General features: G+C 46.5%; 1 protein-coding gene across 2 annotated transcripts; it reads left to right on the plus strand.

Annotated features, from left to right (window-relative positions):
• The first annotated feature begins 12456 nt into the window (after nucleotides 1-12456).
• MGP (matrix Gla protein) lies at nucleotides 12457-19019 on the plus strand. 2 transcript variants are annotated; one of them, XM_074576483.1, is made up of 6 exons: nucleotides 12457-12695; nucleotides 12788-12860; nucleotides 15465-15615; nucleotides 16393-16428; nucleotides 17685-17760; nucleotides 18644-19019. In XM_074576483.1, the coding sequence occupies exons 3-6, from the start codon at nucleotides 15555-15557 to the stop codon at nucleotides 18780-18782; spliced, it is 312 nt and encodes a 103-aa protein (XP_074432584.1). In that variant the 5' UTR covers nucleotides 12457-12695; nucleotides 12788-12860; nucleotides 15465-15554; the 3' UTR covers nucleotides 18783-19019. The 2 variants fall into 2 exon arrangements, with proteins under 2 accessions (XP_074432584.1, XP_074432578.1); XM_074576477.1 differs by lacking the exon at nucleotides 12457-12695 and having other exon boundaries at nucleotides 17670-17760.
• The last annotated feature ends 1815 nt before the right edge of the window (nucleotides 19020-20834 follow it).

Consider the following 20834-nt stretch of genomic DNA (forward strand, 5'->3'; position numbering starts at 1 on the left):
CTCTTTGACCCATTTTGGCTCAGTCACTAAGGAAACTTCAGAGGAATATTCTCAGTGGAAAAACCTGTGAAGCCACAAGATGCACATTGAAGAAGAAAGTACTTGTTCTCCCCTTTGAATTTCTTCTTTCTCTGCTAATGTACCTATGAATCCAGGCAGGCAGGCTAGTCCCATGAGCTGCAAAGCAGCACATTTCTTCAGGCTAGAGAAAAGGCTCATAGATAACAGCCTCCCTGCCTGTACCAGGTCTCCACATACGTCAGCTGCGCAGAGTTGCCTTTTGTATCATGGCTGCGACCAGCACTGTGTCTTCCTCCCCATGTGCTCACCAGGTCTCAAGCCTGTGATTACTCCAAGCATCACAGCATTCCCCGGAACCCCCCACATCCTGTCCATGTACAGGGTAAAAAGTCAGACCCGTCCACTTTCCAGCCTAAACTCATGGGCTGTGTGTGCCCTTGTGTTATATACCCTCCATGTCTCCCACCTCCCTCTCTTCCTAGGACAGAACCCACATTTCATCATCTTGTTAGGGGCTTTGTGCAGCTCTATCCCACCCGTGTCATGTGGTTTGTATAATGTCCACATCACTGGCATCATTTCTTGCAGCTAGCAACAATCTAGCAGCTGAAGCATTTGTAGTATTGCTATTTGTAACTTTCTCAGAGAGGACTGAGATAGCGTGTCATTGCTTCCATAGGTACCAGAAGACATAGTTAGCATTGGTGCAGTCCACTTCTGGTTCCTTGATCTGTGGGCAACTACAAAGAAATGTCAAGTCCTTGAGTCTGCTAATCATCTCTTGGGGAGAAGGATAGGATCTTGCAGTTTTCCTGGGTTTTGTTTTGTAGCTATTAATCACTAAAATCAATGGAATAATCACCCCAAGAAAGACTCTTCATCTGGGTTTTTTTGTCCACTGAATAATACAGGGCTGTATGCCCAAAAGATTGTGTTTTAAAATAAAGATGGGATACTTTCATTATGAATCTGTTGTGCTCTGAGTTCTTTGGCATTTTGGAATTCAATGTGGGTGTTGACCCTAGGCTATTTCATGACTTCCCATTGTAATCAAGACCTTATTTTCCTTGGCCAATTATTTCTATTCTTTGGCTGAGAAACAGAAGAGACAGACAGTAACTTTCCCCAGATTGTTGAGGAAGCCTGTGGGCAGAGCTGGAGAGAACCCAGATCTCCTGCATGCAGATCTCCTGAGCCTGAGCCACATGGCCACACTTTCTCTTCAGCCTCCATCTCCCTGTGACTCCCAATGGCTATTTTTTAAGTTGAAATAGCGGTTTTTCACCATGAATCAAAGGCTGCCTTTTTTTGTTGCTCTGGTTTGGACAGCTGAAGCTGAACAGTTCTGGATCACTGCTTGCTCTCTCTATCTCTCCCTCCTTGCCAGTGAGAGCTTTCCTCCTGGAGCAACTGCCTTGTCCTTGTGGAGGCCAATGGGTAATGTACTCCCTTGCCATGTGACTTTCCCAATGCAGTTGTAGTGCTCTCTCGGATCCCTGGGCATCCTGGATTTCAGACCCCATCTGGCAGCAATATGTTCAGGCTTTCTCCCCTGTTGAGATTCTGTCAGTAAAGAACATATTTTATTAAGAAGATATATTTGCATATTAAATATTTTAATATTATTTTTAAAGAATAAATAATTCTTTAAATATTGTTTTATTTAAAATATTTTATTAAGAAGATATCTTTGCATATTAAGAAAAGATCTATGGCAGGTTAGAGGAAAATGTAAATGAATCCCTGCTTGGTACATTTTTGTTTTGGGAAGCCAGTAGCATTGCAGAGAGGAAGGGAGTCTTAATGTGAAAGGTAAATAGATTATGGCTATTTTTGATGCTATAACTGACATAGCGGTGCTTGTATCAAAGGATCATCCATCTCAAATGGTCATTAGTCTTCTTTTCACATATCTGTTCTGTCCTCCAGGAGTCTGGATGCTCAAGCAGATAATGTATCTTCCAACCGCTTCCATCTTGCAGTTCCCTGGCATGGAAGCAGCATGTCTTTGGTGTCTCTCCTGTGACCTGATAACTCACTGCCATTGCACAGAGATACAAGGCACTCTAGAAAGATGCACTCCTACCACAGAGAAGCAGGCAGGAGCAGGGTGACCTAAGAATCATCCCATTGGGGTTGTCCTCAGTATCCCAAACCAGGGTCTCTCTGCCTTGCTGTCTGTTAAGCAGTGTGGAGACTTTCAAGGGTACAAACCGCTCCACATGGCCCCTCTCAGTCACCAGAACAGGGCTGGCTGTAACCGGACCCTCCTCCTCCCTGCTGACTCCTTGTCTCTGTGCTAGTGACAGGCCCTCTGACCCTTGCTATGATTTTATTTCTCTTTTTGCTCACTCCATGCTCTGGAGGCAGCTCTGTCCCAAGAATAGCCTTGCTGCTCCCAAGGGAAGGTGTCTGCCATGTTTCACGTGCCCCAGGCACTCCCTTTTAAAAAGAACAAATATCCCCCACAAAGGGAGAACAAAGAGACCCCACCAGGTACCCTCCATCAGAGTGGTGATGAAGCAAGACTTTAACACCACAAGGGACTGGATTAGCTGCTTTACCCTGGAGGCCCTTATTCACCCACAGGATTCTGTTTGGTCTCTGAGTCCTGCAACTGATGTTTCAGTGGAGTCCTTGGCAGGTCTGGCTCTGTGATCTAGGCCAATAAAACCCTCCTTCTTTTAATAATAAAGATAACTGTATCCAGGATATTTAGAACCTGACAAACTGGTTTACCAGCATTTCCCATGATAGGGCGGCATTATTTCTGTGGCTGTTCCTAGGGGTCTGTGTGTCTGCTTGTCCTGTCCCCTCTTCCAAATGCTCAGACACACATGGAAGAAGGGCAGTAGTCTCTAAGGTATTATGGTGCTATTGGTTTTGTGAGACTAGGTGTTGAGCAGAGGAAAGTCCCAAAAGCTGCATCGTCATCTTTGTTGTGACAGGTACCGTGGTCCTGCTCATAACACGGCCTCACACCCCTGCTGGGACCTTCAACCCCCCCGCCCCAAGATGTGCTGCCTGGGAGCTGCTCCTTGCTCCTTGCCCATTGCCTTGAATGGCACTGATGTTCTCTGACTCATCTCCATGCCCCTTCTTGAAAATCCAGGCAGGAGTGTTTACTTTTATTTGGGCTTGGGTTAGCTGAACATCTGTCCTTGTGATGGGAATCCATCAAGTGTGCAAACCCGAAGCCCCTGAAGTGGCTGGCTTCGATTTCTAGCCGTGACGATCAGCCAAAGGCTTGGCGCAGGTTTGTTTATGTTTAATACATTAAATCTGTCTCTGCAAATTTCGCTGTGACAGACAGACATGCCATGGGTGGGCAGTGTGAGTGGGAGGGGTCTCCGTTTCTGGATGAGCACCCTCCTCCTCTGCTTCTCCTCGAGCCCCACCACCCACTTGGTGAATTCCCAGGGAGCCCGTTCCCCAGATCACTGCCAAAAGCAGCAAAAGCTCCCACTAACAGCAAGGAGGAGGAGGAGGGGGCTGGGAGGAATGACACAGTTATCTGCCCCCAAACGCTCCCAAATGAAAAGTGGAGATGACAGAGTCCTGAGATGAGCCCCAGGGTATCGAGACCTCAGTTTGCTTCCTCGTTGGTTATGCAGCTGCTATTGGCCTCTGCTTTGCTCTGTCATTTGGGCTTGGTTGTTCACGGTCCCCCTGCCCCACTCCCCAGCAGCCGTGGCCCCTCTCCATCACACTCCCCTGGCTGTGGCACCCTCCTGCAGGCTCTTCTCCAGGGCCTGGAGCAAGTGAGAGGTGGCAGTGCCATATCTGTGGTGGAGGGGACAGACAGCCTGGAGAAGGGGACGGGGCTGGTGCCATGGTGTGTCCCACTGGCCAAGTGGGGCGAGGATGGAGAGGAGAGGAAGCAGAGAAGGATGGGGGGAGCTGAGGCTGGCTGTGGACTATGTTTTACAGCTGCTGTTGTTCAGCTCCATGGCTGGATCGCGGTGGGCAGGTGCCGAGTGAGGAGCCTGACCCCCTCTCTTGCCCAGGGCTGCTGTTCCCGTGTTACACTGAGTCTCCCTGCAGCAGTGGGAACCCAGTCCTGGAGCCAGCACAGTCGTAGGCTCAACTTCACCATGATCATCGGCAACCCTAAAGACAGAAAAGGGCTGGAGGTGGACCCCGGGTGTCCCTCTGCCTTTTGGTTCAGATTCTGGACAGCAAGGCAGATAAGGTAAAAGAAATGCAGGCTCAGGAGGACACATAGACATGCAGCTATTGCTGGAGAAGCTGTGGTGCTGGAGTGAGTTGTGAGGGGAGGCACAGGGGACCCGTGATGTGACAGTTGGGGCAGGTCCCCTGACACCCTGCAGCTGAAGGCAGGTCATGGACCCATCCATTCTGCAGCCTGGGGCAGGCAAGCTGGTCCCTGTGGCTGGTGTTAACGTCCTTGCCTCGCCCAGAGTTGCTCATCTGGGCAGTCACCTTGTTTTGCATTTGCTGTAAGCACAAGGTCACTGCTGGGTCTGTCCTTCTTCCTTCCACCCTGGGAACACAGCTGGCCTTAGCCTGGGGAATGGCCCTGCTGCTGTGTGCAGCCCTCAGTGTCCTGCTTGCATCTCCTTTTCCTCTGATACCTTGGGAGACCTTGATACAGGGTTTAGGTCTAGCTAGTCAGCTGGAATCCACGTCTTCTGCTACCTGTTCAGGCTCACGAAGATATTTTATTACTTCCTTCCCATTTAGCAACTTAATTTCCCAACAAAATCAAAGCCTGCTGAAAGCAAGTGGAGCTCAGAGACACAGGTGTGAGTTACCTTATGGTGGTCATCCCAACCTGGTGGCTGTAAAGAAAGTCCCTGTGTCCTTTTCCCTCCTCTCCTGAGCCACTTTTCTCCACTGCAACTGCTGGACATCAGCTCAGGTGCTGGGTTTTCGTGTCACCACAGGAACAGCTGCAGGATAGCAGCACAGAAGAACCTCTTCCTGGGGCCCAGCATCTACTCAGGGAGCTCACACGATTCAGCAGACTGCAGGAATGAAGAATAGCAGCCATTGGGCAACGCGAGATGGGCAGGAAACAGCTTAAGCAACAAGCCAGCAGGAGCCTTTTCCTCAGGAGCAGGTTAAGGTCAGCCTTGTGCCTCAGTGCTAAGTATTGCATGGAGGAGGCAGAAACTTGACCAAAGCAATCCCAGGTGCTTGCTTTTGCGCAGGGGAGAAGGAGCTAAAGCCAAGCTCTCAGCTGTCACTCCAGCCTTGCAGATCTCACTCTTCAGTGGCCGTACAGAGCTCCTTGTAACACTCCTGTGTTGCAGTTTTACTGATGGTGCCCCTCTCTGGAAGCGCAAACCCACTGTGATAAATTATTTTCTTATGTTCTTACTATCTCATGATCTCCCCAGCTAAGGTATAATGACAGCAGGCTTCTGTTTAGCAGCCCAGTACCTGTGATAGTTTCTGGGGGACAGAAAAAAGTTCTCATCATCATTAGAGCAATAGTGCAGAGGGGGCCAGAGAGACCAGATAACGCAGAAGAGCTCCAGGGGCTGAAAAAGAGGGTGAACTTGACATCTGAGCCTTTGGGATGCCTGTGTATCATCTGTCAACACCAAGCCCCAGGCTGGGGAAGGCCAAGCAGTGATAAGGGAGTCCTTGGCTGAGGAAGGTGCTCCTGCCAGAGAGGGCTCTTCTATGGATGGGTGAGGACAGGCACGTAACCATACATCTCTCCCTTCTGGGGTTTGTACAGCACTTACTCTTAATGAGGTCCCCGGGGGACTATAATGAAATGACTGTCCTGACTGCAGTCCTTACCGGAGTTAGTTGTTCATTTCAGGTATACACTCAGGTCTCAAAATAGACAAGGGTCTTTTTAGGAGCTAGTGAGTATGTTTTATTTATTGGGTGGTATTGCTATTTTATTTATTGTGTCCTCCAACAGGTTCGCTAGTGAAATGACCGTCAAGAAAGGCAGGCACCTACCTCAAAGTGCTAAAGTAGTAGCTGTCTGGCTAAGTAACATGGGGGAAGGCTTGATCTACAGATGTGTACAGATGTTTGGTAAATAATATGTGCACAGCAGAGATTCTCATACAATGTCTGCTTTAGGAAAAGGTATGGTACTAAACAATGTCCTCATTATTCTTAGGCTTAGCCAGCCAGCAGCGTTGCAAATGCTTGTGTACCCAAGATGTGACTCATGCGGTGTATTTTGCTGATAAATGCACAACAACATTTTCCAGTGCAGGCATGGTTGTAAATGGGAGACAGTGGGAAGAGAAATCCCAAATAATACAGCCCAGTTGGTGCCAGAAAGCATTGTAAACATGTCCTATTACTGGAACAGAGGGGAAAAAGCATCAGTTAAAGCCCATGAAATACAAGAATGTCTTTGTTGGCATGAGCCTTTAAGGAAAAGTCCTGCTATGGAAAAAGCTCTATGCAATTTCTAGGACTGATATTTGCTATAAGTCATATGTGTGATTTTATGTGATTTTTGGCAACTGTATTGAGTGTTAAAATGACATACTTTATCATGTACGGAGAGAAAAAAGGGCAGATAGTTTCAGCACAGGAAACCCCAATCAACATTGACCAAACCAAGTGAGGGAGAACGTTGAATCCAAGAATGTCACCTCATGCCTACAGCACTGGTGTCTTCCTCTTTTTCTTGTGCATCTGTCCCAGGTTTCCTCCCGGTGTCTGGTTAGAAGGACCACAAGGCGAAGTGCAAAGAGCTCTGAAAGAAGCTTCTTACCACACAGACCACTGCCAAAGCTGCAGAATGTTGTGAGATGTTTTTTGGATGAAGACTTTTTCATACCGAGAACATCATAAAAGGTCTTCTTGTTACCTTTTGGTACTTCATTTTGTAGTAAACACTGTTGCAATATTGGAGTAAGAGAGGTCAATATGATACACTATAGAAAGGAAAGTGTTTTTTATTTTAAGCCACAATGATTTCACTCACTCAGGCTGACACTCTCATAACCACATATTCACAAGCATCAAGATGCATTTGTTCATACTATTTGGTTTTCTTGCAATCACACAGAAGATTCAAGGCACAGGCTCTGGAGTCCTCATCATGTCTCCTGGCTTTCTCTTAGTTTGACCACCCTATGCTCATTTTAGATGCATCTTTTGCATCCTTCAGGAATGGGCAGCGACTGTGGTCTTTTGTCTCTCCATCTTTTCCCACCTCCAAGTATCGTTAGGTCTCATTGTCTTTTGTCTCCTCATCTAAGTATCCTATGGTTCAGTTCTTGTTCTTTAGCACCATCATCTCTAGTGGTTTGAATTTTTCCTTTTATTAAGTCTTAGGTGTACTCTGTCCCTTGTTTTAGGACATACATTGTTTTAAAGTGTGCTTTGTTTTTCCCGGTCTGGATGTCCAGAGGATCTGTGTGTCAATATGCTGGGATCGTAATGATCTGCTTCTCTAGGTGCCATCAATATGTGCTGTCTCTGTAGCCCTTCGTATGCCTTTCTTCCCAGTGCTTCCACACCCAAACCTCTCCTTTGTTCTTTATTTATATTATTCTTATTGTTTCTTTTATAATTTACAGAAAATTATGACCACTAGTGACAAAGACATTGCTGATAAAATTGTGACTCCTGGAGTACAGTGCCATTTTAGGAAAAAGGAAAAACTAATTGAAAAGCAATAAAAATTTATCTGATTTGTCTTTCCTTCTCCTTTGAAAATTCTTTCCTGCTTTATAAGAACACTAAATTTGTTGATAAAAATAATAAATTGTCAATTTTAATACAAATAAACAATAAATATCTATCCAAAGAGCATACAATTAGTGTGTGAAATTCATTACTAAGGAAGGTCATCAAGTCAAATGACTTGGCTAGCATATGATGTTAGGAACATTAATATAATTTGTAGTTATGTACAGGAAGATAAGAGTAATCAGATTTCATGCTTCAAGGAATAAGAATGTCTTTCTTCTTGCCACAAACAGCATTTCACAATTAGCTGGGTATCGTGCATTTCCTCCCCCTGCTCCAAGACATCCTTTGAACTTTATCAGATATTGACAACAGAGGCCAAGACCAGGGGCTTGGTGTGCCACAGAAAAAGTTATTTACTTACTACAGACAAAATTTATGATACTATAGATACTGAACCCGAGATAGAACAAAGAAAGATATATAACATTATAGGGATGCTTGTAAATATTTCAGTGGCCTCCTGCCTTCATGACAGACAGAACAGAAATGTTTTAGTCCAATCTTGGCTTCACAAGGACTGGCAGATTTTGGATCTAAGATGCTATCTAAGTTCGTTGTTGAAAAAAGAGGCATTATTGTTATTTTTTATTTACCAGGATGAGAAGAGTGAAACCACAGCTGCTTTCTTATCACTCGGCATGTCTGGACAGGAAATAAGGGGGGTAAATCTCATCTGATCCCAAAGAATGAATCAGGTCAGGACATTTTTGTGCTCATGTGGTGAAGTGAGGGGGATGGGGGTGGAAAAGGAAGAGAGATTTCTGCTCCCTTTTCCCACAAGACTGCAACCCAGAAGCATGCTCTATTTTTATAGCCAAACTTTTTCCTTGCTCGGTTTTTCATAGGATACTTGAAGTGCAAACAATTCCAGTTACTTATATGGATTATTTAGTGCCTACGCAGCAACCTCTGCCAATTTTTTCAACATCCAAATGATATTAACTTTATCCTCTCCCTTCCTTCCCAGACAACAGGAGAAACAGGCTGATCAGTGTATGTGGACATGTGTGGGTGTCGGGGGGGTGAAGCCAAAGGAAGCGACAGAGTTAGCTCTTAGCTCTGAAAGCTTTGGTTGCTTTATTCAGTGAATTAAATAACCTTGATCTGGCTTCTGTGAAATTTTAGTCTTCTGTGCTCATGAACTTCCCGTTACCAGTAATCTTTTTTTCATTGTTTCAGCCAAACACAGCTGTTCTGGGAAGTGCTGGCCAAAGAGAGAGAGTCGGTCTTTAAAGTAACCCAGTGATATCCCATGGAGTGTGATGAGTATTGAAGTCAAAGCCTTGAGCCACGCTCACTTTTTGCAGCAAGCAGAAATGGAGAGCAATGAGTTCCCATTGAACTGTACTGCTGACCCCAAATGCTCTTGTGTTTATACCCAGACAGAGATTTTTCCAGGACACTGGGCTTCATTTTGAAATCTGATGGATTACAAAGAATAACTTCGAGGATCACAACTCCATAGGCTGTGGCTGTGAGGTTGTGTCTGGCCACTAATCTCTGAATTTAAATAGTTTAAAGATTGTCCAGCAACAACAGAATACAGTGGCTAAAAAAAGACCCAACCTACCAACCAACCAGGCAAACACACCCCACAGCTCACCAATTAGAGACCTCTTCTTATGGCAGTGTTTAATGTGGAATCAGGACCACATTCTGTAGGTCAATACAGGTGAAAGAAGAATTATCATCTCACCCTCTGGATTTGGTCAGGGAGGCAGGATCACAGGATCACAGGCCTTTTCACAGCATTTAATTTCAGTCCTGCTCCTTGGCACTGGGATACTGAGCAACCAGTTGTCCCAGAGTCCAGAGTGACACCCCTCAGGTTGAATGTGCAGGTGTGCTCCACATCCAGAGGCAGGAGAAAGTCGCTGGAAGTCATCACGTGGGATGGAAAGGGCAGTTTCTAAAATGCACCCTGGCCCAAAACATTGGAGGAAGCATGAAAGAAAATAGCCGTGAGCCGGCATGGGAACCTTCCTCCCCAATAGGAGACTGACACTGTCTATAAGCTTCAGCCGGTGATTGCCACAATGCTCCTAAGACTATACGTAGATTCACTTTGTTAGAAGAAGTTTCAATCAGAAACAATTCATATTTTTGCATTAGAAACTTTTATTTTTGCACAAAGTTGTAGTGCTGGGGGCAAAATCATTCTCAGGGGAAAGGTGGAAACAGATTTCAAAGATATGTGTTTAAATATTATTGGGAAAAACCCTCTACTTATTTGTTATGAAATTACTCTTTTCTCCCCACCCCACCACTGAAGTGGAAATGAATAACTTCAGTTATTTTGAAAAAAAGTGTTTGATTGCTGTGAAACTAGATTTCTCCTGTTTATGTACTGCAACTTTCTTTTAACCTTTGGAACTTTTTAAATCTAGTCTTGAAATGTTTAAATCTGTGTTTTTCCCAGGTTGAACTAGCTTTTGAACTAGTTTTAGGGTTAATTTCGGGTAGCTGAGCGAGTTTGCTGCCAGAGCTAACACACATTTAGATATGTATATCAAGTTCTTTAAATGTCTGAAATGTGTTCCGTTTATTTTTATTTCATAGTCTTTTGACTAACTCCTGTGTTTAAAAAACATCTCCCTTTCTAAAGCTTAGTGTCAGTATGCTAGTTTTCAGCACGATTTATTCCATGAGGTTGTTGACTTTAATTATATTGTGGATACTCGGACACTGTTACTTAGTGGCTCAATTATACTTGCTTCTTGGATCAGTTCCTAGGTATTACTTAGGACTAAATGAAAAAGTAAAAATAAAGTCTTGTTTTCTCATGTGCTGTAGAACTAGTTGTTCCAAAAAGCACTTGTTTATCATGTTGAGAAATCACTTCCTAAGCCATAGACCATGTGGTGGTTGACTAATTTACATCCTGAAACACAGGAGCAAGCTTGGAAAGGGCTGTCCAGATCGGTGAGTCCAGCTACTTGATACTCTGGGTAACCTGGGTTTGGAAACCCTGCTCTGTCGCAGAAGTGACGGGGTTTATTCCCTTGCTGAAGTGCTCAGTGGTTCTGCTGAAGCCTTCCTGGCATGAGTTAGGCACTTGGTGAGGGACACGTGGATATGGATTATGGCCCTAAAGACACGGAGGCTGGAAATGGGACTTCTCCTAATCATGAAAGCTATGGGTTGTGAAGCAGCCCCTGGAGGAGTGCTGGAAACAAAACCTAATTGCTTGTCCACTGTCTTGCTGGAGAAGCCTCATGGACAGCACAGGGAAGGAAAAGATGGTGACTCCCACAGGCTATGGTGAAAAGGTCTGTCATTTTGGAGGTGACTGCAAATCACCTCGCCTTGTTAGTCCTCATCTACACCACTTCCCACAGGAGTTCTTCTTCTTCCATGAACATGGGTGGCCTAGGCCACACAGAGGACTCCTGTTGACATCTCACTGGTATTTTATCCAGTGGCACTAACAGGTGCCCATCTCTGCTGCCACAATATCACTAGACATCTCAGAATCAGTATTCTGTGATGACCTTTATGATTGTTGATTCTTAGTTGTTCTTTTTGTTCCCCATTCAATTCCAGTTTGTGAGCTCTTAATTTACAGCAGGATAGTTACTGCTAATCCCTATGGAAGACCTTGCCTTTGCACTATTGCATATTACTCTGTTTCTGTCATTCCAGCTTTCAAGGTCATTCTTTTCCTCCTGTATGAGCTCTCAGGCCTCCTTTACACTAATGCTGCTTTCTTGCTTTATGTTATCAACAAACCTCCTCAACAAGTATTCCCTTTTTAAGCCAGTCATTAATGGAAGCATTCAGTAAAACTAGTCCCAAGAGAAATTAAATTAGTAATTTCTCAACATTTCTCCTTTACACTGCTTAAGCTTCTACCCCGTTTGTCTGGTTCCTTACCATCTCACAATTTTGGCTTTAACGCCCATTTTCTCCAACTTAACTAAAAACTTGCCAGATGGCACCGGGGCCAAAGCTTTTACAATATCTGGGTAGATGAGGATGACCAGATCTTCTGGGTCCTGATTTATTTCAGGGTTCAGAATGTCACAGAGCTGAATATTCATCTGTCCCTGAAGGGTGGTAGAAGAGGGCAAGAAGTGTCCTCCTCTTTGCCCTGCTTTTCAAAGGTGCCTCATGACTGTGTGCCCTATACTTGGTTAGTGAATAGATGTGAAGGGTTTTCTTTCTTAACCTTCTGAAGCACTGATTCTGCAGCTGGTCTTCCCCTCCATCTCACCTCTGCTGGGCTCAGTCCCTCAGGCTGTGCCTACCCTTACTTAAGGACCCATGCTGAGCATGTACCAGGTGTGGACCTCTGCTGGGTGAGGGAATGCTGCTGAGGGTTACTACTTGCATGGGTTCAGCATCCCAACATGGTAAATGTGTTCTCTTGGCTCGGGTGCAGGCAGGGCCAGAAGCCCAACAGCCCAGTCCAGCCAGCATGTGTCCTGGGTTGTCTGATGTGTTGTCCAGCACTGTCGTGGGCCTGGTGTGAGCAGCGAGGTTGCATCTCAGGGGCTTGGGTTTGTGTAAGGCAGCTCTTTGCCTCATAGGGTTTGTCACTTTTGGATTTTTCAGAGCTGCCTCCAAAAGCAGACACCTTTGTTATGTGAGTTTTCAGTCTGACATTAGCCTGCCGTTAGGAGGGGGGATCAGAGAGTTGCAAAAGGTGCATGAAAGGAGATGGGAGAAGGCTTCCGGCCTCCTGCTCCCCGTGGAAGAACAGGTGACCTGGCCAACAGCGCGTCTCTAGTTAGAGCACAGCTGGGAAAGGAGGGTGTGTTTGTGTGTGGGTCTTACTGCAAAGAGGGAGACTGGAGCTTGTGCTCAGACCTCTACCCACTCACTGCTCCTGGGCACAGAAAGGCAGCCAGGACGTGGCTGTGCCCCGACTAGCCCCTGGTGTCTGCTGTGGCTCTCTCTCCCTCCTGGCTCAGTTCCTTGGGGTTGTTGGTTTCCTGGCTCTGGGCAGAAGGTGTTTTTTGACGGAGAAGGTGGTAGCCTGGGGGTGGATCGTGAGTGGGAGACAGAAGAGGGGAGGAGTCACCGAATCAATGCTAATAAATAAAAGGCCCCTCTTCTTCAGTCCAGGGTCCAGGACGCCGGGAGAGCTGCCCCCTCAGACAGGAGCTGCAGGCTGGCGGGGAAGTGACGGCTTAGTGAGTATGCGGAGACCGCTTTGCTTTTCCTGGACGGCTGCTCGCTATTAATGCCTTGCTGGTGCTTCACAGCTGCAAAATGTTAGGAGTGGTTGCTATGGCGTGTGTAACGTTGTGGTTCTCCACTCCAGCAGGAGAGGCAGGTCAGAGGGCTGTTTTTCTGGTCTCCCCTTTTTTTGGGGGATTTCGGAGATTTCCTTGGCATTTGCAGGCAATTCATCTTAGCTCCTCTTTCTGTGTTTCTAACCAGTGGATGCTGCTAGAAAGCAAGGGGATTGGGGCTCACTGTGCTGTAGTGTGTTACCTCTGGGGCAGCCCACTGATTCTGGGGAGGGGAGATGTGTGCTGGAGAAGTACGGAGTGCAGGGGGAGTAGAAAGGAGATGTACTTTTGCAAGGGAAAGTGTTCCCCAAAGGAGATTTGTTGGTATAGGGCTGTGTAGCCGGTGTGTTCTTTCATCCCTTGGAAAATGCATTGCCTCTGTGGTGAAAAATGAAACGTTTGGGTTAAAGTGGTGTTTGTGGCTCTTCTGTGGTTGATGGCAGGGGATGCTCCAGGCATTCTGGGATCAGAGTCCTCTGAAATGGGAGCAGAGTCTTCCAGGGAGCAGAGGGCACTGCCCGGAGTGAATATAGATAAATAAAGAGGGTTTGGCTGTAAAGTGTGTTGGAGTTTCCTGCTGTGCAGCCTTACCTTCATTCCAAAGTACTCACAGCATCTTCCTCTCTGTGCCCCACTGCTTTCCCTCTGGGCTCTCTCTCTCCTCCAGCCTCTCCCTCAGGCCTCCCTGTCTTGGCAGCTCCCAGAGTGTACAAAACATTCAGGAAACCTATGAAATCCACATTCAATACTAACTCCAAAACTGTGGGCTCTAAGGAATGCAAGAAATCCCAGAGCAGAGAATTCCCTTAGAGAGCCTGGAGTGGCGGGGCACAGGCACAGAGGGACAGCAGAAAAGTCTCATTTCTTCTCTGCCCTTGTGTCAACAGCAGACTTCTGGCTTTTGCCCCAGCACAACCTCCTCACCTCAGGCTGAGCACTGAACAGGCAGGACGTGGATGGTATGGGGGGCATTGATGGTGCAGGACTGAGCTGCTCTCAGCGTGTGGTGGGATAATGGGGAAGAAAAACAATTCTTTCTCTTTGGTCTGAAGTTGAAGGCCCTGCTCAGTTTCTTTCCCAGAGACCACAGGCTTCAGGCAAGGGCCATGAGTTTGTCATTGAAAGGGTAAGTTGTAAAGCCCAGAATAATCTTATTCCACTGAAGTTTCACTCTCCGCTGGGAAAGTGTTAGGCTCTGGCTAGCTGTCCCTGTAGTTCTTGGCTGTGTCACCTGCAGCATGGCTTCCCAGACTGGCCGCTGCAGGTGCCAGCAGTGACAACACCTCACTGGCTTGGGGGCAATGGTCTGCACCCAGAGTGCATTCAGCCTGCACCCGGTTAGTGAGAAATCCTGATGCCTGCATGTATGCATGGACAAAACAGTCCCAAAAAAGGCGGTCACCACAGCTTGAATCAGACATAACAATGATTACTGTGCTCTAGGCTCATCCCCAGGCAGTGTGCATGGTCCCAGCCCCACCACTGCCATGAGAGAGGTCTGGCAGGCACCAGCACCTTCCCTCCCTGCCTTGCCTCTAGCAAACTACTTCCCTTTGCTTTTCACTCAGCAGGTGTACCACAGAACTGGAGAGGGGAACGCCCCATCTTTTGTCCATCACTGCTGTCCATGACATTGGTCCCAGACAAGCTCTTTAGGTGCTAGGAGGTGAGGCTCCTAGAGACTGGTCTGGGAGATGCATCTCAGCTGAAAAGCCTTGCATTGACATCTGACTTTGGTGCCCAGTGAGGCCAGGACCAAAGAGGCAGCAGTCCTGAAATATACGGTTACCTCTTCCCCCACCAAGATGTTGTTCCTTGGGCTGGAAGAGTAGTGTAGGGGCAGGACCACAGTGAGGACCTGCAGGGATAGCATTCTGGGTGGTGCTGTCATCTCAAGGCAAAAATTGTGATCCTTCCAGCAGAAGGAATCCTTCTAGGTTGCTGCTTGTCACTCCTGGAGCAGTAAAATAGGAGAGGGGAAGGGGCAGTAGGGTTGAATTCCTCCTCTGATGACTGTCCAGCTGGAGGGAGGGGGGTCAAGTGGAGAGGGACTATTTGAAGCCTCATTCTCCATGTCTCCATCGGCAAAGCTTACAGAACCGTCTGGGCTGGGTGTATCCAGACAGAGGATGGTGAGGGCAAAGAGGGCAGATCAGAAGAAAAATTAGAAAGGCAAACATTTTCATTTGGGATCAGCACACACCTCTCCCTCCGGGCCCGTGGCAGCCCCTGAAATTCCTTCCACTTGTGCAGGCCAGCTTTTCTGAGCATGGAGTGCTAGTGACATGCTTGCCTGTGAATTATGGCCCCCAGCCCTGAACTGGGAGAGGAAGGGGGCATGCCCCCTCCTTCCCGAAACTTGGCTCAATCTGCTAATAGAGGATGTTTTGTAATGGCTCCATAAAGAGTGTGTACCAGCCAGCCGTCGCCTTCCCCAGGCTCTTTCATGGGCCCCCTCCTGGCTCTGTTTTCATAACAAACATTCCACTGCTAATTTTGCAGGCAGCCCAGGCTCTCCAGCTGCCCTCAGTGGGAAGAGAACAAGACACTGCGAGAGAGACAGAGTGAGAGATTCCTCCCTGCGCTGGCACCATGCGCACTCTCATCATCCTGACGCTCCTGGCTGTCTTGGTGATGGCTGCTACTTGCTATGGTAGGTGACCTTTTTTACCGGGCAGAGTGATAACTCCAAACCTGCAGACATCTTTGGGTCTGTTCAGATGTTTTTTATTCAACTTTGTGTCTTCTTTCCCCTTAATTTGACCTCTTGCCTGCTTTCCTGCCCGTGTGTCAGGTCCTCCTAGCCCTGCTCCAGGGCTGTCAGCTTCAGTCATTGTAGTTTGTGGCCCAGGGTGCTTCAGCCCCTTCCTCTCTGTTCCAGCTCACCTCACAGACTGCTTCTCTTTCTGCCCCTCTGTTATCTGCACTATGAGTTTGTATTCTTAATTCTTCCTTGTTAATGGGGAGGATTCCCTTTCTCCTTTTGTAATATCAGCCCCCTTTTCCTGTGAGGCACACGGTTCCATAGTGATGGAATTAAGATGCTGTTTCCTGCAAGAGTCAAGCACATCTCACTGTGCTAATCCATCCCCTGAGCACACACGCAGGCTTTGAAGGTAAGCAGGTACCATATCCACTGTAGTGTCAGGAACATGAAGGTGAGAATCACACACTGGAAGACCAAGCACGAGCCTGGAAGTCCTGGCTAAGACATGGGGTAGCTCCGTTCTAAACTCCTGAACACCCTAAACTCCTCATATAAATGCTAGGTCACACCACTGATGCCTTTCTCTTCCTTTTAAATGAGTGCCTTAAAACCTGGCTTCTCTTATTTGTGTGTGTTCTATTGAACTGTGGCGTGTGAAAAACTGAATCCCATCAATATAGTGTTTCAGTGTCTTACTGCGTGTTTTAATCTTCCTTTCCCCAGAGTCCCGTGAAAGCATGGAATCCCACGAGTATCTCAGTAAGAGACTGCTTTACTATTTTCTTGAATTTGAAGTGTGCTACAGACATCTCCAAGAGCATTTCCTTGTACTTTACTGTAGGGATTAAAAAGGCAGAACCACTCTGCCCAGCGAATTTAAATTTACTGGCTGATGGATGAAAAAGGTTGAAAAGGGTGAAAAAAAGATGAAAAAAAAGGGATAAAAAAAGGATGAAAAAAGATGATTTTTCAGGATGAAAAGGGAGAGAGCTAAAAAAAGACTTCACATGTTTGGGCACAAGTGCATACTACTGTTTTGCAAGGAATATAATGAGAATTGGAAAACAAAGAGTCATGATCTTAGGTCCCTTATGCGTGCACCTAAAACAGGTTAAGTGACACTAGAAAAGGACACTGCCCAAAAAGCTCTGGGATGAGCATGGAAAGAGGTACTGCAGAAGCCAGTGACATCATTTGTTTTCCCCAAAGGACAGTGAGAGCCTTACCTTCAGCACCTCGGAAGAAGCAGGTGGGACGTGTGGGCAGGAGGGATCCTTTGGCTGGAAGAGAGAGTTAGTGTCACAGGAAAAGCATGAAAGGGTAGAGAGCTTCGCTCTGGAACAAACAATATCCTGGAGAGGTTAGAGAACAGATGGATCCGAACTAAAAAGAAATTAGACCATCTGGGAAAAGGACTTCACAAAGCAGCTAGTCAGAAGCACAAAGGCACATGTTGGAGACAATACCAAAGATACCCACAGTCTCCTGAACTCTGCAATAGGACTGTGACATTTCTCAAAAAGGACAGAAGGGACCTTCAGGCACCTCAGTCCAAAATTGCCACAGAGACTGCTCAGTGACCGCCTAACCTTGGAGGCAGATAGACTTGCTCAGGCCCTTCCTGGTTTTACCTGTAATTTCACGGTTCTGCTAATTCTGCTGAGCGTGCCCAGGCCTCCCATGGTCTGTGCAGCTTGGCACATACCTCTTGGCCAAGCTCCACTCACTCAGAGGGGCTGTGGCAGCAAAATCACAGTAGCTTTACCCCGGGTGACTTGAGTAACAGCAGAGCAAGAGCAGCACGTGCACTTCCATACAGGCTGCACAAGCCAGAGGGGGAGCCTGGGCACGAACCGGTGGGGTGGGCAGCAGGGAATTTTAAAAGGTCCTGGGTTTCACTGTGACTGGGAGGGCGGGCAAGGAGGCTGTTATAAATGTGGAAGCTAGCTTTTGTTGAAATCTGGACTTGAAAAAGTGTCTATCTATCTACTCTGAACAAGCCCTTGCCTTCCCAGATCCCTTCCTCAACAGGCGAAGGGCCAATGGCTTCATACAAGCTGACAGGAACCATGGAGCCATCCCTTGGAGCAGGTATGTTATAGCCTCAGGACACTGAGGATGGGAGTGCGGAGAGGTCTCTCCTTGCCAGGCATTGGCTGGTGCCAGGGGAGGAAGCCATTATGACTTCTGAGAAGTCCTCTCTCGGTGTGAGGTGCCCATGAAGTCCCCAACCGTGGGAGAAACCAGAACTCAGGTAGCAGAGAGCAAGTCCTTGCATTTGAGGACACGCATATGCTGGGAGGACTCTGCTTAATTTTTTGTAAGGTAACACCAACAGAAGGAGAGGCAATCAGAGTGGGATTGCCAAAAAAGGAGCTCAGTTTGAGATCTTGTTCTAGTCCTCAGCTCTCATGCAGAATTTGTATGACCTTTTCTAAATCACAGGGCCATCTGGGAGCCTCCTTGCCTCATCTGTAAAAAGCAGATATAGGCAGTTTCATGCCTCATGCAGGGCTTGTGATAATAAAGGCTGAAGCACAGAAATCATCTCCTAGTGAGGTGTCAAGGCAAGCCTTCTCCACAGTAGCAGGTGGCCCCTTTGCAGGATGTTTCAGGTCTTTGTTCCATGTGTGGCTTTGGGAAAGAGCAAAAGAGCTGAAGGCAGCAAGCCTGGGGGGCTGCGGAAGGAGGACTCTTCCTGAAGTTGAGGCAGAAACCATCCCTCTTTCCCCATCGTCCTACTTAGTCCCGAAATAAAAGGTTACCTGGGGAGGCAAAATGCTCTTGTTGTAGTCGTGTCGCTCCCCTGGGTGGGGTGAACGCAGAAGCTGGTATGCTAACGTCTTGGTAGCTGGATGATGGACTCGGGCGATGGACCCTTAATCCTGGTGGGGGATTGTGGGGCAGGAAAAAAGGGCTGTAGACAGATATTTAAGTTGACAGCACTTACCACTCCTCTCTCCTACTTTTGCAGGATCAGGGACCGTAACAAGGGGCCTCAGGAACACCAGAGGGAGATCTGCGAGGACTACTACCCCTGTGAACTGTACGCTTTTAACCATGGCTATGCTGCTGCTTACAAGCACTATTTTGGGAGGAGGAGGACTAAGTAAAGGATGACCTGTCCCCATCCTGGGGCCTGGAGCCCAGGGTATCCTCCCCAAAAATGCAATGGCTCTGAAACATATTCAGTTGCTTGTGTCCCTGTATGTTATCCTGCCTGCTGCTTCTCTCCCATGTAGCCATGGATTCCTACACTGTGTTAACTAGTGCTGAGCTGATGTAGCAGAGATCAGAGAGAGTTCAGGATGTGGGTGTTTACTACACAATAAATGGCTGGTTTGATACTATCTTCTCATGAGTCACAGTGTTTTGGGGGGTGGGGTGGTGGGGTGTGCAGATTTCCACGAAGAACCTGAGTTCGTTTATCATATAATCTGGTGCAGATTATGGAAAAAAGTCACTACCTTGCAATCATACAAGTTTGAAAGGAACTACAATGTCCGTAAATGGCTTCTTTTAGAGGTCACAGGCAAATTTCAGTTCCCAGCCTTAAGACATCTTAAAATGGCATGGTGTTCAGAAAGCAGGGCGAGAAACACTTTTTGCAAATTAAATCTATAGTATCTTTCCTCAGTTAGGGAAACAAAATTTAGAAGGTGCCTGTTTAATATTAAAAACAAAGTTAGGGCAAGAGTTAGTGACAGAAAATGCCTGTAAGTTGCATCTTGTCTATCCAGCTACCCTCAGGTCCTGATGTAGGGTGCTCCTGTAGAAAGGAGTGTGTGATCTGGACTTTACTCATAGTTCCTTCTGGAATCTCCTTTCATGCAGTTATCTTCCACTTGGAATGATTCTAGTAGTGCTAGAAAGATGCAGAAACCAAACATGAAAAGGCCCTCCAGGTGGTAAATAAAAAAAATAAAAGAAACCCAGTGTTTGGGGTTAAGCCCAACTTTGTTCACCTAGAACAATTTTATTTTATGGTTCATAACTCATTCAAAATCAAGACGTGGCCTGACCCTGTACACCGGTTGCTGAGCACCTCTCGGCCCATTGAGGAGTGAGCGTCACTGCTGTGGGGGTGTCACCAGCACCGGCACCAGGGCACCTCGCAGAGCCTGTCCTCAGGCCAAGAAGCACCAGTGCTGACATGCCCAATAATTCAATACTACTCTGGGCTGGTCATCAGCCACAGCAGCTCGAAGACCACTTTGGTGTGGGGTGTACAGGAGACATAACATCTTCTATCTCAGCTCAGCACAGCTGGTTTCAATATTCACATCTCCAGGCTTCTAGAGGCACCTGCAAATTATAGAAGTGGGAAAGATTCATGGCACGCTATCAAAGGCTATGAGGTATAAAGTAGCAATTTGTTGACTGTTCTGTGAAATTAAGTCTAGAGCCAAATCTACCTACCACATTAGAAACACACATCTTCTTGCAACATATGCTTCAAGGCTTTGCCAGCTTTGAAGATGAACTTCTGGAAAGAAATGTGATTTATTTATCGAAAACACTTACGATAGGAAACTCCACCCTGACAGCTGCTGAAGTTTTGTCTAAAGGAAAAAGTGAGAGATAAATGAGTTTAAGGAAAAAAAGCCATACGGATTAGGTATATTTGCACCCACGCTTGTTCTGCATGTTCCCAATTAAGCAAAACTTATGATCACAAACCAGGGCAAAACTTTCACACCCTAAAGTCAACAAGTCTGCAGTGTCTGGGTTTGACTTGACACTGTGACATGACCAAAATGGAAGGCACGGGGTTAGTGCTGTCTGAGTCTGGTGTCCAGAAATATCTGGCGATTCCAACCTCTGGTTTACCAGTATAAATAATGAATAATACCAGAGATTTCTGTGGGATTTCTTTAGTGTAAGCAATAAACAAACATGTTTAAGAGCCTACATGCTGGTTAGAAAGCTTGGGAAAAGTTGGGAAGAGAAGTAAGGCTGTTTGGATTGCTAGAATTAGTTATTTATATTATTTCAAGTTTTCTTTTGGAAGCATAAATTTCCTAGAATACCTGTTATTTTTAGACATTTATTTATTTTTAAACCATTGATCTTTAAGATACTTTTGCTGGAAGTTGTTAGTATATATACTCAGTCTTTCCTGGACTATAGAACAGTTAAACTTTTTTTTCTTTTTTTTGTAACCT

The sequence above is a fragment of the Larus michahellis genome, chromosome 1, assembly GCF_964199755.1.
Source record: "Larus michahellis chromosome 1, bLarMic1.1, whole genome shotgun sequence".
Lineage (NCBI taxonomy): Eukaryota > Metazoa > Chordata > Aves > Charadriiformes > Laridae > Larus > Larus michahellis.

Coding starts and splice junctions, on each gene's coding strand:
- MGP (XM_074576477.1), top strand. CDS start 15,555: ATGCGCACTCTCATCATCCTGACGCTCCTGGCTGTCTTGGTGATGGCT. Junction 15,616..16,392: donor GATGGCTGCTACTTGCTATG/GTAGGTGACCTT, acceptor TCCTTTCCCCAG/AGTCCCGTGAAAGCATGGAA. Junction 17,761..18,643: donor GGAGCCATCCCTTGGAGCAG/GTATGTTATAGC, acceptor CTACTTTTGCAG/GATCAGGGACCGTAACAAGG.